We start from the raw sequence: 16,690 nt of genomic DNA, 5'->3' as shown, positions 1-16,690 counted from the left end.
GCCATCCAGTTTCTGTGTTCAAGTACAATTTTTACCAGCAAATTAGACACTGCACAATTGACTTTTTTATTTGTACTTTAAACCACATAATGAGCTGTTCCTTTATGAACAACATATCTGTGGGCTTATGTTGCAGTTAAGCTTTCTTTCTATGCGAACAGAAAAAGAACGTTTCACTGCTTTTAAAATAAACCAGTCCAGGGAGTGTATGGAAGTGACAGACAGGTGGCGCTGTGCGGCTATGTCCAAGCTGAAACTTGGAAACTGCTTCTTGTTAATCTTCTTTTTGCTTGCTTTGTAATAAAACGGAATATAACGCCAATGACAGTGCATTCTACCTTATCCAATAAATGCACAGCTGCACATAGCATGCTCCCTCCCACCCCTACATAAAAATGGTCCAATGAGCGAACAACGCTTTAGTCTCTTAACTAATCTAAGTTGTACAGATTGTATACACTACAATAAATTTAAGTGAACATAAAGGAAATTATAGATTTAGGTTCTTATCTGTGGCTGTGATTCAAAGCGCACATGTTGAAACTATTCTACTATTGGCACTGTTTACCATCTTGAAGAGTCTGCCATCTTTGTGCCATGTAATAACCGGAGCAGGGTTGCCGCTAGCAACACAGGTGAGAGACAGCGGCCGTCCTACCAGGACCTGAACAACCGGAGGCGGAGCTTTGGTGAGCATGGGAGGGGCTGAAACACAAAATGAAACACATGCAAGATTAACAAATGGCAGATTTTTTTCATTGGTTATGCTGTAATTGAGTTAATGTTACATAATATTTCATTGTAAATGTAGGCAAGAGTGTAAAAAAAGCATGTCTTGTTTCACTGGCATTATAAAGCATTATTGTGTTAAACACATGGATGTGTTTAATTAGGCCCGGAAGATAAGGTGCTCAAGGTCCTTCATGCGAAGCATAACTGAAGTGGAGGATATCAACAAATCCTATCAATGGCTAGACAGAGCTAGACAGAAGGACAGCACAGAGGCTCATCATGGCTGCACAGGAGCAGGCCTTGAGCACTAGAGCAATAGAGGCCCAGATCTACCACACCAGACAAGGACCCAGGTGTAAAGTGTTAACTGCAGGGTGTAAGATGCTGGCAGGGAAAGCATACATGGAGCACCATAACCAAGTGGCTCAGGCAGTGGCAGTTTTTGATATGGGCGACATGGGCGGTCGCCCATTGTCTGAGGGGCAGCATTTCTTTCAGTAGAATCACTGTGCGCCGCTGCAGCCTCTTTAAACCACGGCAATTATAAAAGCTGCAGATCCACAACAGCTGATCCAGCGGATACATGCCCCTCTCATTACAAAGGCTCCAGGTTTGCAAAGTTACGCCCGTACATATGCAGCGAGTTGGTGACATATGCGCCAAATAACCATAACAATGCTCACGTGCTGCTACACACATGCTTCTCTTTACGCCCACCGTGGATATCAGCACAGAAACTATAGGAGAGCAGCTGAGGAGCTTCCTCATAACAACGGGACAGTTGAGGAAGGAAAAGACAGGTAGGAATAACAAAATCAATAACTGGCCCTTCGCCTATTCAGTGGTGTCCCTCCTTTGTGCCTTTTGCCTGGTACAGACTTGGAGAAAAGCACTATGAGCACACCCCGCTGCTGTATATGATCCTGCCTTTTGAGCCTTTTATTTAATTAAATCGGTGTCTTCTGCTTCTCTGAAACACTTGAGCTTCAGCATAAGCATTTTTTTTTATTTGGTCATAATTTAGTTTACACTATCAAAGTGCAGAATATTTAAATGCTAAAAGTACATGCATTTGGCTATAGTATGATGCCAGAGATTTGACCTGTTTTAGACCCTATACCTGTTTTTGATTTGTCAAACAATGAAAGAGGAATTTACAAAACTTAAATGTTACACTGCGTTCCAAATTATTATGCAAATGATATTTCAGTGTCATAAAGGTAAAAAAAAAAAAAAAGTTTTTCAATGAAACTTATGGATGGTAATGTGTATCAGGGCTCTTTGAATCACTGACATCAATCTCAGACGTCTGTGAGGATTAGCTGTCAGGTAAGGCCAGTTACCAAAAAAAAATACTGACTACTTCCACATTATTAAGCAGACAACCATTTTCAAGCAATATGGGAAAGAAAAAGGATCTCTCTGCAGATGAAAAGCATGAAATAGTTGAATGCCTTGGACTAGGTATAGTAGTAGACTATAGTAGACTAGGTATGCCTTTGATATTCTCACAAAAGATAAAGCGTAATCATCGTGCTTTGTGGCTGATTCAGAGTATGCATGAGTTTGTGCAGATAAAGGCACAATGAGGACGGTTTCTGCCAGAAAATATATCAGATTACTGAAGAGAGAGAACTGCTGCTACAAAGCAGCAAACAAGTATTTGAAACTGCTGGTGCCTCTGGAGTCTCCCGAACATCAAGGAGCTTCTGGAGAAACCTTCTATCCGGCCTCCCCTAAACTGTTAATTGAAGCTGATGAACAGAAACCGCTGCAGTGGCTCAGAAATACATGAAGACTAATTTTCAAATAGTCTTGTTCACTGATGAGTAGGGCTGGGTACCGTTCGTTTTTTTTTTCAATACCACTACTTTAACGATACCTGCTCGGTACCTATGCCTTAACGGTACTTTTTCCGATACCTATGTTATTTTAATTGAGTTAAAATAATGTGTATAAAAAGTATTGTTCAGGAGAAAGTCCAAACACAAGCACAACAGAAAACAGGCTGCAGTAGCGTCACCTGTAACTTAATTTTTTGAGCAGAATTCCCACTAAAGCAATGATAAAAAGAGAGAAAGGACATTATTACCTTCTGAGCTGCAGGAACAGACCAGATCCACATCAGGCACCGTTTTCTTTCAGCTAAACTTTTCTAAACGCTGTTCGACAAAGTGAAAGCGCCTCACACGTCAAAGATCTGCTACATAGTGAGAGCGCTCACTCTGTCACTAAAAATGTTCCATAACTGTTCCAAAAATGGCTAATTCAGAGTGAGCGCTCACCTTTTCCAGAAACAATCATTGATCCCAAATGCTCCGGTGCTGCCATTTGGTGCAGCTGGAGTTTAGTAACAACAGCAGTAACTTCAGGCTCTGCGGGGCTTTTGCTAAAGGTAAAGCACATGTGTTTCTTGCTGTCACTGCTTTTCTCTTTGTCTAAGAGCTTTAGTTTCTTATTTAGTCCAGGTTTAGTCCTGGTTTTTAACCAGTTTACTGTAAGTCCTGGTTTAGTCCTGGCTCAGACCGCGGCTCTGCCATCTCTGATGAAGTGTTAAACTATGAGTTGCATAATAATTTGGAACAGTAGGTTTTGAGTTGTTTATTTTATATAATTTTAAATAAAATACTAGCATTGTGAGTTTTTTTCAATCACATTTATATTACCCTCTAACAGTTAAAGGATCTGTATCATGTTATTTTAGCCATCCTAAAGTAAACTCTAGGCATTTATATGATACAGTATATTGTACCTCTACCACTATGGAGTACTATTTCTTGTGAGAATTGTGTGCATTATTAGCAGCAAGAAATATAAATATCACAGCAATAAGTGAAGTTACTTCATAATGCAGTTATAAGGAGTTGACATCTGAAACACAGCTTCATAAATGGCTAACACACACGCTAACACACAAGCTAACACACACGCTTTGACTGACTCACCACTCTGTCCTGGCCTCTCCATTGGGTGTTTACATTATGGGACTCGTGTTGGTTATAAAAGTTAATCCACTTTGATTCTGGCGAAAGTTCACCAAGCATCCATCAAGAGACAGTCACAGAAAAACACCATTTTGGCTGATAGTTTCCGAATCCCGGAGAGAAATTTCTTCAGGAAGGTTGAATAAAGTCCTGTCCTCGAGCCAAACCCGCTTTTCTCTGTGACATTATCGTTCGGTAAGTAAAAGAACAGGCATGTACAGAGTAGGTTAGAAAGAGCTCATTCTTCACAACTTTAAGTGCAAACACAACATCTATTCAGACGCTCAGGGGGTGTGTTTGTTTTGTCCGGAGGGGCAGCGCTTTATTATTATTTTTTCCCCTTTATTTCTTTCCTAAAACAGAAATAATGAAAAAGCTATTTTATAAATTAAAATCAGGTCATAAGGCATTACATTACAGACGTGGGGCTCTTCCTGTTTGACACTATGATGTCAAGAGTGTTACAGGAGAGGGCGGAGCAGCTGCTCAGAGAGCAGGATTCAGGAGGATTGCTGAGAACTGCATGAATGAAGCCAAATACCACTCTGGGGGTGTTTTTGATAAGGAAATAACACAACAACATGGTTAAACGCTCCAAAAAGTCGATTTCGCATGATATAGATCATTTAAAGGCTTGAAAATTACGCTGACTGTCATTTGAGTTGATAATTTAGAAAACCTTAGAAAAATATAATTTGCATAATAATTTGGAACACGGTGTAGTTGTGTCCAAACTCTCTCCTAACTTTCCTGACATTAGCATCGCAATTTTTCACAGGGATGAGTTTATTGCTACATTTCACAAAAGGGTAACTTTTTAGGTTCAAGGGTCACTTTTCAGGTTCACTTTCACTGCAATGGCAGAAAACTCACTTGAAAGTTAATAATGTGTTTTATTATTGTATCTATTGTAACCTAAAATCCCCATTGACAGATATTGAAAATTAGCACAACACTTTAAACAATGCATATGGTTCATCCAACGCAATTGCTATGTCCATATTAAATAAATAAATAAAATGAAAGTTCATGAAATTGATATTTTTTTTCACAAATGCATAAGTTTGCAGTATACTAAAAGAGGACAAAACCAATTTGGGTCCATTACTAGAAAAATAATATACAGTGCCTTTAAGTAGGCTTCATGTGGATATGGAAGTGAATATGACAATTATAAAAGAAGGGAGTCAAATGAACTGTTAACAAAATTGTCATACTTTTGCCTCAGGGCTGGACAACATGCTAGAACTTTTTTTAAACAATATTGTGCAGAAAGACCTGAGATATTCACAACAGCATGGAAAAAGTAAGTGATAAGTAAGTAACTCCTGTAGGAGTAAGTAACTCCTGTAAATGTTAACATGTTATGGCCAATAAAAATATGTTGGGTGGTATTAGTTTAAGCAGACTCTGTTCAATCATTCCTGTGATCTAGATGAAGATCAGACCACATTTAGAGACCAATTAAGGCAGAAATGTGAGAAATCCTAGACAGTGTGCTTACTTTTTCTAGTCACGATAGACTCATTGCATGCAAATTGAGATATGTCAAGCATTTATTTGTTATAAGTTTGATCATTTGTCTTACATCTGTAAAAAACCCAAATTCAAATCTCAGAAGATTAGAATATGTCTTGAAATGAATAAAAAAAATAGTTTCAACTGAGAAATGCATATGTACTGAGTACTTGGTTTAGGCCCCTTTTACTTGAGTTACTTACCTTAATGCGGCGTGACATGGATTCTATCTAATTATAACAAACAAAGGCTTGACATATGTCACTTTGTGTACAAAGGGTCCGCGAGATGATTCAATATGGCCCCTAACTTGTAGAGCACAAATTCCTACGTATGTCAAAAAAAAGTCTCTCGCCCATTCCTGTGCAGAGTTATGATTGTTTAAAGGAATAACCAGAATGCTGACTCCAGCCACTAGGGGGCACTTAAATAAAGAAAGTAAAGAATTCTACAGGTGTCCAGCAGAGGTCACTGATAAACGATCAGGATACAAACAACACATTATTGCCATGTGGTAAATGGACAGTCTGCCCCAGGGCAGCTGTGGCAACATGAGTTACCACCACCGAGTGTGGAGTGAATAACTAACGCCAGTGTGCTACAGTGCAGCAGAAACTTGTGACACAGGCTTGTTAAGTGCAATTCAAGTGTAAGCCGTTTTTTTATGAAGCTACAGTCCGGATCATTCTTATACATTTATTGAAAAAAAAATTCTTCAGATTTTAATGGAGCTTTTGTTTATGGACTAATATATATATATATATATATATATATATATATATATATTGGCTCCTGGGGAAATTTACTTGGAGACCCCTTGTCTATATCATATATTAGTTTCACATTTTAAGTTGTATTACAGAATAAATTAACTTTTTCACAGTATTCTAATTTTACGAGTTTCACCTCTATATTTACAACACTTACTTCATTGCAACACAATTTTTCTTTCTTCTGTCTTGGCTGAGATTTTTGTCAGTAATGAGAAGTTATTTTTCTGATGACAAGGACAGAAAAACAGAAATTTTGAGGACCCACACTTGGGTTTCCTCTGGTTTCCCTCAACTTAAAATGAGCATCATCTAAGACCATACTCAGAGTACTGGCACTGCGCTGCGATTGCCCACTGCTCCTTAGAGATTACCCATGTGTCAATGGATCAATGCCAATGAACACTAATACAGTGTTGCAATGTAGTCCCATATTCAGGTTATGTGGTGCCAAAGGGAAAATCCAATAAATACTACTTTGCAACTTGTGACACTATGGAAAAGCCACCAAATAGCTTCATAAACTCCCATTTAGAGGCCAGCAATGCTCTCTCGAGATGTATCTGTGTAAATATGTATAGTCCAGGAAAATGGCTTTCTGTTGAGATGTCTGAGATCAATCCTTTGCACTGGCCTTTATTGAATCGCAAATCAATACTGCATTTTCATAAGAGAAAATCCATCCTAACTTTAGCTGTCGCCGAGTTTTTGAGCCGGCTGTGACCCAGTGAGACATCACAAAATATCTGCAACTTATTATAAGTACCAACATGTTTTCTCTTTGCTTGTTTTTTTTTTGTTTTTATATGGAGTAGCAGCAAGTCCAATTTAATCCTTTTAATGCCATTTTAATGCCCAAATACTATATTTTCAATAACAACATATTCAATAATGTGCATATTTCAGTTCTTAAAATTTGCACACAGTACTTCAAACAGAGAAACAAGGGGAATTGTCAATATTCAAAAGAAAAGCAGATACAATGGGAAACTTATGAGTTCCAAACAACAAACAATTTCAGCTAAAACTGCAGTTGAATGTGTTTTAGACCCTTTACCTGATTTTTTGTCAAGCATGTAGCAAAACAGTCCAGCAAAGTCAGTGTTTTTCCCCCAAAAAATGTAGATTGAAAGTACTTTTAGTGCCTTTTATTGTTGGAGGAAAATGAGTGACTTTATTACTTAATCATTTATAATTCCCCTTTATGTTTAGACACCTTAGCATTACATATCGCAAAAAGTCAAAATAATGATCTATATATAAAAACAATATTGTTTACAAAATAGTGATTTTTTCAGATTTCTACAAATCCGTCACCATATAAATAGTTTTATACCAAAGGACAAAAATGTTCTAGATTTGCCTATTTTGAAGATCTTCACTAAAGCATATGGGGCGGACTCAGGTCTTAAATTGATTTCTAGACTATATAAGGACTTTCAAGAGAGTAAAATGATGAACACTGACTATATAAAACAAAAATGGGAAAGAGAATCAAATAATTTGATACTGGATCATATTTGGCTAAAACATTGCGTTTTTCAGTGGAAAATCACTAGTTCAAACTTATGGAGATGTTTTGGATGGAAGAGCCTTTGTAGATTCTTTATTACTCCAGCTCAGAGTTCACATTATTCAGGCATTTCCAGTTGTTGGAGAAATTGTGGTGCCCGGGGTGTGTCACAGTACCACCTATTTTGGTCTTGCCCATTATTACAACACTTTTGGAATTCTGTTAAAATTGAATTGAAAATCATGCTAAAGCAACAAACAACTTTAAACTGGGACGAATTACTATTTGGCTCATTATATTCTATTGACACAGATAAAGAGACGCAACTATTGTTTGGTATGCTGAGTTTAGTAGCACGGAAATCGATTACAAAAAGATGGTTGAGTTCAATATCCCCGAACGTGGAAGATTGGTATAATCTAACATATGCAATATTTGTTATGGAACGAATTACATTTCATAAAAGACCCCAAATGGACAAGTTCGACAAAATATGGGCGAAGTGGAGAACTAATATCTTGCCCAGGAGACCTGACTTTGTATGATTCTCTATATCACATGTATAAATAGCACAGTCATATAATTGTTGTATGTACACCTCTTGTTTCTTGTTTTTCTGTATGGAAAAATTCTGAAAAAAATAAAATTATAAAAATAAAAAAAACAATATTGTTGTCAGCAAAAGGCAGATGGATTTGAGTGAAGCAGTTTAGATCCACCATTCTCAAACTGGGAAGTAGCCCAGAACTATGGACTATTCTGATTGAATGAAATTGTAAACGAGTGCAGTTGGTGGGATTATGGCAGACTGACTAGAGCGAGAAGAAGGTTCTAACATTAGAAGTGCTGTATTGTGGCCGCCTGTGTGAACTTTTGGACAGGACAAGAGTGAAACCATGGTTTTCTGTGCAAATCCTACTCATTTTCACCTCTGTTTCCTTCATCTCACTTTGTATCTCTCATCTATTCCTCTGTCCTTGTCTGTGGGTGACGGGCTTATTTCCTCTGTCTATGTGTGCGTATGTGTGACACTCAGTCCTCTGCTGCTGCTGAGGCTGATCAGAACGCTCTCTTGTCGGGATGCATTCCCAATGACTCCCCTGCATCTGCACGGACGTACTGTAAATGTGACACAAAATACTACATGGAAACGGCACATGTTACTCAATGAGGCCAAGTTGGTAAACTTTAAAGGCAGCTCTGTTGAAAGGTCTGTGCGGCTGTGAACAAAACCATGATGTGATGACCGATAAAAATGAATTGAATGGATGGGGGGCAACTGCACAAAATATGTCCTCTTCCCTCAACAGTGTGGTTGAAGGAAAACATCCAAGGCCTCCAGTGCACCACAGTTATCTATCAAGGTAAGGTAACGCAAGGCAAGGTAAGGCAAGGCAAGGCAAGGCAAGGCAAGGCAAGGCAAGGCAAGGCAAGGCAAGGTAATGGAAGTGTTACGTCTTATCATCCTCATAGGGACATTTGGCCTCTGTACTTTGCTATTCCTGGGCAAGTCAGAAGAAACAGATGTAGGGACAGATTTATAGTGATTCTCACCTGCCTGGAGGATAAACCTATTGTGCATGTTTTTAGTGTTAATGGGAACCAGGAAAAACAGGAGGTGACCTAGGCAAACACCGAGAGAACATGAAAACTCCACACAGAAAGGACCAACATGGCCCGGGACCTTCTTGCTGCACCCAAATATGACTATCATCTATTATGACTATCATCTAACGCTGGCACAGGAGCGAGGGGAAGAAAAACGTTTGATCTAAGGCCCACACGCACACTTTGCTCTGAATCATTCACAAGCCTTTCCAAATAGAGGTAAAACTTCAAAGCACAAACTTTCAATGTGATTCATAATTAAAAACTATCAATATGTGCAATGACAAAATATTTTGAAAAATATATAGGGACCTTTTAAAAAAGAAGTGCTACTTTGTGCATTTTGAACAGTTGCATGTCTAAGTCACATCAAAGCGAGGGCTTCAGAAGACAACTTTTGTTTTGAAAGCTGACTGCTCTTACTCTTGCAGCTGGCAGCTGTTTCTTTCATGTGGTGCGCTGATGGCCGCCACCTGCACATCGGTGGCAATGTGTACAAACCGCTGCTCTCACTTAAAAGGGAAATTCAAGTGCATCATTTTACGACTCGGAAAAACATTCTTAATTCAACATTAGGAAGTCTCTACAACAAGAAATGAAATTGGTTTGTTTTGCAAAACACAGTAGAGTTTTTCGTTTCCCCATTTTGATTATTCATAATGCTTGTGTGATCGCAAAGTTTATTGAGAATATAAAAATATACTTAGCTTTATTCTGGTTACAGTGTGAGATCCTTTGAAGTTTTCACTACTGTATACCTCTCTACCCGAAGGAAAAAACAAAACAAAACAAAAACAAATCTTTGATAAAATGAAATTGTTGTGCAGCCTTAATTTTCAAGCTTCATGGGTTCCCAGCACCGCCACTCTGCTGAATGTCTCTCCCTCCCACTCATGACCACCTTTCACCCTGAACCTTCGGGGCAAAACTTCCTTTGAAAAAATGAAATAAATGTGTGTGCTCCTGTTATATGATGGACAATTTATTTTCTCACTCTAATTTTGTAGATACATTATTATAAACCTGTTGGTTTTCCTATCGCAGTTTAAAAAGATGAAGGAAATCTTCTGAATACTAATACAAACAAATTATAGTCAAATAAAATAAAGGCTAATCTGAGATAAAAGTGTGTGTTTTTAGGATTTTGAAAATATTGAAATAGCAAAAAGAAAAATGTGACTGTTTCTGCCTTGTCTGTAACGTTTGCCATAGGGCAGTGGTTCAGGCTGGAGGCAGCTCTTTTGGGCTCCTAAAATATGTATCTAAAAGGAAGCTGAAGGCAGGCAGGATAGTTATTTGTTTATTTTCCTGGAGAAGGAAGGACGCCACCAGACACCTTACGCTTCCTTCGAATAAAATTTTGGGCAACAAAGATTTCATATTAAATTTGTAAGTTGTATTCATTAATTTACTATTAAAATGATAAATAAAATAAAATAAAATCATGTAAGTCGGCTGTGTATAAAAATACTGTTTATCCTTTACCAGGCCCAAGTGGCTCTTTGTAGACCCCTGCTCTAGTCTATTTAGCACAAAGCCTGTATACCTTTGAGAGCCTTGTCATATCAGCCTTTGCATATTGCCTCAGGGACTGCATGCGTTTGCATCGTGATTTAAATGTGACTGTGAGTTTCGCAACACACACTAGAAGCAGACGTACCAGCTTCACATTACCTATCATTTGTTTCACCAAGACGGTAATCAAATATGACTCATCAAGCCTACGTAGAAATGTTGGAAGGCTTTGGGGAGCTACTTGGAAAAGGGATAAGAGGTTGTAGACGTACAAGGTCTGGTCGGTCCTTGTGACACACAACCAGTACAACAATAATATGAGGGGAAAATAGAAGATTCAGTTCTTATTTGGGTCGTTTCTTGTCATTATAGGCTGATGGTGGGTCTCAAGACTGAACCAGACACAGAGCTGGGCTTAAAGAGACTAGATGCAAGTTAGTCATGTACTACTCACTACTGCCACCTCAACTGCAGCTTCTAATATTCTAATATTCTAATATTAACACATTCAGTGCCAAAAACGGAAAAACTTGTTTCTGCGTTTCTTGTTTTTAAATTGCAAAACTGGACACTCTAATACACCTTTTGTGTGATTTTGGTAGCTCTGTGATCAACAAAAGTGAAATAAATGACGATCAAAAACTTGTGAAGAGTCACAATTTGGACATTTCAGCTGTAAACCCGACACTTAGCTCTCGCTCAAAGCAGAGCGGCTTCCCATGGACAGATCGAAAATTGATCCAAGGATGGCTGAGAAACATCCTGTTAAAGTCTTCAATCTGAGAACCAGGCTGTTTAAATGCACACGCGATAGAAAAGCAATCGATCTGCAGCAACACGCTGTGTTTCAAAACGTGTCAACAATGTTGTTGTTGAAAATTGCCTTGAAACAAATATATTTAGGCATTTGCCTCTTCCCATAACGTTAGTGCCTGTCCAGAGAGGATAGAGGAGGAGAGGAGGGGAGATGAGAAAGTGTTTGATAAAACATTAATTATCTCAGAATCTAGAAAAAAATCTGTGATTTTGATAAAAATTAGCCTCTGTTTAGCTTAGATTTCTCAGGAATTAAACTGTTTTCATCTACGGAGAGCTTAGAGTCTCGTCTTTCAAACGAGCCACAGCATGTGTCCATAGCTATAACATAGAATACGCTGAGTGCTACAAATATCATAAAAAATGGTCTGGATTGTTGGCACTCAACAGCAAAATCCTCAAAACACTCAATATATTAAGCTCGTGCATGACGGCACTTTGGACCCGAAGTACCATCTTTTTGAGTGACAGAGCAGGATTTTAGAGGCAGTTGTGGTGAACAGGTCTGGGCTCATTCTACACATTAGAACATGGCTGGAACATGTAGGGGGAGTAAAATCCTGTCTGAACGGCATGCAGTTTGAACGTGTCGCGCTGGAGAGGGAACATAACAAGAGCATGAATTGTATTACCTGTCCACTTTAGTGCAGAATGCAACACATCTATGACGTACATCGGATAAGTGCGACCTGGCCACTCCGACTGAAGTCACATTGCAAAAGATTGGTTACGTATCGGATTTAGGACCACACATCCAAGTGGCCTGGGTATGATTTAAAAACATCGGGTCTGTGTCGTTCAACTGTCACGAAAAGAACTACTAAATTGCAAGTGGTACTTAAAATTAGTGAGTGGGCGTGTTGCTCCTGATTTACTATGAGTAACTGTGTATTTCTATTAGTGGCGCAAATGTGATATGCAAATGACTTCACTGCGCAAGCACAGTCTGTGCAAAACTGGAAAAAACGAAAAAAAAAAATAAATCTTTGTAAATGAGCCAGATGCAAACATGTGTAAAAGGACGCCACACTGGTGAGCAAACTGCATTATATTGTTCTGCGCAAAGGTTTACACCTGCTTCTCCAACGTACTCATTTCTTGCGCAGTTTTACTTCACATCTTTGAGATAAATACGACAGTGCTCGCTAAACGCTATTGTTTGCATTTTCCTTGTCTCAAACTTTGCGCATTGTGGCAAAATTGCCTTGGTTTGCATATTCCTGAGGACCCATGCACTAAGTTTGCTCTACGGTCTCTGTCGTTTTTCAGAAACGCAAATATCAACTGCACTTGCTTTCTGCTCCACTTTAGTACACTCTACCATGTTTGTACATGTTAAAAGGTAACTGACCCCCTTGGTTTGGAAGCTCTGCAGACAAACTAAAAATCACAGAAAAAATATCTTCATTGTGTGTTTAGAGTAGAAGCCACACTTTGGCGAAACATGCTGTTACTGGTCTCTGCTAAGTTAAAGTGGACATATCCTAGATTTATGCCTTTTTTGAGGAAAATACCATTAACTGTCCAACAATGGGAGAAATACAATTAAAACACAACAGAGTAGCATCTGAAATACATGTTTTCTTTGTTTTCTTAGCAGTTTTGTTGTAAATATTTTAATGTAAATAAAATGGGGAAAAATGGAAAAGAAAATTGTGGTAAAGGCATATCCTCTGGCCTGTCTTTTTAGCAAATAATAATAATAATAATAATAATAATAATAATAATAATAATAATAATAATAATTTCATTAAAATGCTACAATCAATGAATTGCACTTTTCTTCATTGACTGACCTGTTACAGAGAGCCTGGTCTGTGTGCCGTTCTGCAGCTCGCCTGTGGTCCTGTCCAGAGAAAGCACTCTGCACTCGTAAAGGCCCTGATCTTCCAGCCGCAGGGGCCCCAGTCTGAGCGCTGTGACCCGGACCAAAGACACTCTCCCTGGAAGACAGTAACCGCGGGACAGCGTGAGCTGAATGCTGATTTCAACTTGAAATTTTGGCTTGAAACAAGAAGAAATAAATAAATAACAGTGAGTTTCGGGGTTAGAGCTCTTGCAGGAAAAAGACAGAATACATTATCACGTAGGAGTAGAACTGAGATACAAAAGTTTCCGAACATTTGTAAAGATGTGAGGTCTAATGGGCTCGACAGACGCGATGCGGCAAACGACAGCGACCGGCGAAACTCATGGCCTCGACTGCAGCAGCTGTTCCAGCATGGATCACAAGTTTATACAGATCTGCTGAGCTATGAAAGTGGATGGTGTTTTAGCTACATAGTGTTAGAACATAAACTTATTAATGATTGTTTTAAACAGGGAAAACATTGAATTTGAAGATGATTTGGTTGGATAGTAAGTTTTCAGACTGACTAATGGTTGCAGGGACATTTCTTAACTTCCTCGTATCGCGTTGCAAGCCTGTGCGCACGTGTACGTGGACCAGCACGAAATTTCACATACATGAATGTCGCATGCACTCACTAATTTAATGTAATTTGTTGTTTGTCGTTGTTGTCGGGATGTTTTTTAATACAATAAAATAAATATTATTAAAATTATTATTTGTAGAATTTCTTTTTTTTTGAAGAGGTGGGGTGAGCCGAAGAACCTACATTTTATTGACAGTTTTTACCTGTTCATACAAGTGACAACACTTACTGTATTAGACTGATAATGAAGTCACAACCACAAGAGGACATGTTTATGAGGAAAATCTTTCTAACAAAATATTCTTTATTCATTTTGTTCAATGTATTTTCTACAGCAAATGGCTTATAAACTGAACAATAATGGGCCCGACACACGGGAGGTGAAGTCTCTCCTCTTCAATTAATTTCTAATGGAGCTAGCTTGACAAGGCAACAACGACAAACAACAAATTACATTAAATTAGTGAGTGCAATTTGAATGAAAAGGAGCAGAAAGAACTTACTTTACATGGTTGAAGTATTTAGTCTTTTTAACAATAGTTACCATTTCTACCAAACAAGTTCCAGACAATTTCACATTGTCAACTCTCTAAATGTTTACAGTATTTTATGTTATTTTCTAATTCTTAGGCTGTCTTTCTTGTTTCCTATAATGAGCCCACAGCCGCGGATACAGCTGTGTTTGGAACCAGTGGGGAATGTGATCCGCCTGTTGCCGGGTGCCTCTCCCTCAGGACCCACAGACTTCAGATCAGACCTGCAGCTTTTCCAGGCCACAGCCTACAGTCCCTGAGTGCATTTGTGCGGTCTCTGCGCACACACACACATGCTCAAACACACACACACACACGCAAACACCATTGTCCGCTGGCCTAGTGGTGTGGATGCTTCACTGAAGACATGTCAATATGTTTGACTGGATACGTCTATAGTAACACAGCCCTGTGCGCTGCTGCCATGGCAAAACCTGTGTAGGTCCATGGACGTATTATAAGGATAGCACCCATGGCCATTCTGCTCCATTCCAGTGAATTGTCCAATGGCATGTGTGAAATTAAAATGTCCTGCTACAGAGCATGTTCCTAAAAAGGGCATTGAGGTGGTTGGAAATATGTAAAGTCCCCATACAGAGTTCTTTCTGCGCAGCAATGTCAGCATCCCGCTGGGGGGAGGGCCTCAAAACTACTACACTGCACCGTATTCATGAATACGGTGCAGTGTAGTCGGATTGATTGAATGCTTATGGTTAAAAATGCTTATGTAGTCATGACATGAACAAATACATCAACTAAATTCAAACGTTTTGGAGATTGCGTCTATTCCAGATCTAAGAATATACAAGTAATGACAGAAAATGATGGAGAAAACACATTTCCTGAACCATTGGCCAGTCCAGTGGTTCCCAAACCGGGGGGGTTGCAACATGATTTTGAGACAATATTTTTTACCTTTCTTACATTTAATTGAACGGCCTATTTAGTGAAATGAAGCCAAATGTCAAAATACAGTATCCAAACTAATATCATTAAACCAGATTTTAAATGTTGTTGTAAATGCTATAATTTCACCAAAGGGCTGTTGGTTGAGTAATTTTGGGCCTCAACATTTTGGGAACTCCTGGGCTCCCTACTGAAGAGAATATCTAGGTGGACGACGCTCTTCGCAGTGGACTGTGAAAAACACTGGACAGGGCCTGTTTGACCAACTTTCCTGCTACTGAGCAGACAGGGTTATCTCAGAGCGAGGAACTCCTGAAAGATAATCGCCCACGCAATAATTATTCAATGGGGGCTCTTGCTACAGTATTTGCTTGGTTAAATTCAAACAAATACAATTCAGCGTAAATACAAAAGAAAAGCATTTGATGACAACATGCAGCACAATCAAAAAGGACAATTGTTGAAAATAGGAAATAGCTAGAAACATTTCAAAATTAATGGCCACAGGTAGATACCAAGCAAAACAACCATCTCTCGTGGTAATTATTGACCCCAGTGATTTCAGCTTGTGTGCAAAGTCAAGGGGTGTGGGGCCAGCTGAAGAGAAACCAGGAAGTTGGAGATGGGCATGTTGGCAGAGATAACACAGCCTATTTACTCTTCCAAAGGGGGCCAAATCCGCTGGGGGTTTAAAATAGAGCCAGCTCCACGCTGCCGTGGACTCTGGGGATTAGCACGTTTCAAAAAGAAGACCTTTGCCCTGATGTTTTTTTTTTTTTTTTTTCAATCTCTGTGTGATATAGGTCAGCGAGAAACATCCTGTGTGTGTGTGCGTGTGTGTGTGTGTGTGTCTGTCTGGCCTCTAGGGGCACAAGTTACTTAGTACTGCTTTAACAATCACATACATTTGTAAATTGACCGACACATGGAACACTACGTATAAAAATCATGCTTAGAGGGCAGATATAGCCCGTATTTGAGCTTTTTCCCATGGCCATGCACACCTTTGCACCCCATATGACCCAAGTAAAAAAATCCCATTGAGTCGACCTCATTTGGCTGTTGAGGAAGTCCATGTAAACTGAACCTCCATCTCTGATGTCAAAGCCCGGCCTGTTCCTGTTTATTTTAGTCGCAGATGTTGCTAAAAGTCTTGTCAATTATTGAGGTACAGGTGAAGCTGAGCCAATGACCTGAAGCCACCAGAGCCTCCATCTGAAAAATGCAGTCAATTGAGCGTGATCTGAGTTTCTTTTTTGTGGCTTAGATGAGTTCTCGGTGGGCAAACAAATCCGGAGCAGAACAGGCTTAGGAAAAAACCTTGGATTTTATGCTCCAAGTGATAAGGACATCATTTGCC

At 39.1% G+C, this 16,690-nt stretch overlaps 1 protein-coding gene across 1 annotated transcript in view; it reads right to left on the bottom strand.

Annotated features, from left to right (window-relative positions):
- igsf9a (immunoglobulin superfamily, member 9a) overlaps positions 1–16,690 on the bottom strand; it is a gene marked incomplete at its 5' end in the record, with an annotated part of 123,514 nt that overhangs the window by 85,302 nt on the left and 21,522 nt on the right. Inside the window, 2 exons of the mRNA XM_079552236.1 lie at positions 569–705; positions 13,253–13,399. Coding sequence (XP_079408362.1) covers positions 569–705; positions 13,253–13,399 — 284 coding nt within the window. The remainder of the gene's footprint in view (positions 1–568; positions 706–13,252; positions 13,400–16,690) is intronic.

This window comes from Gobius niger, assembly GCF_951799975.1.
Source record: "Gobius niger genome assembly, chromosome: 2".
In the NCBI taxonomy this organism is placed as follows: Eukaryota; Metazoa; Chordata; class Actinopteri; order Gobiiformes; family Gobiidae; genus Gobius; species Gobius niger.
The sequence above is the reverse complement of the archived record's forward strand: the minus strand, read 5'-3'. Positions and strand labels throughout refer to the sequence as shown.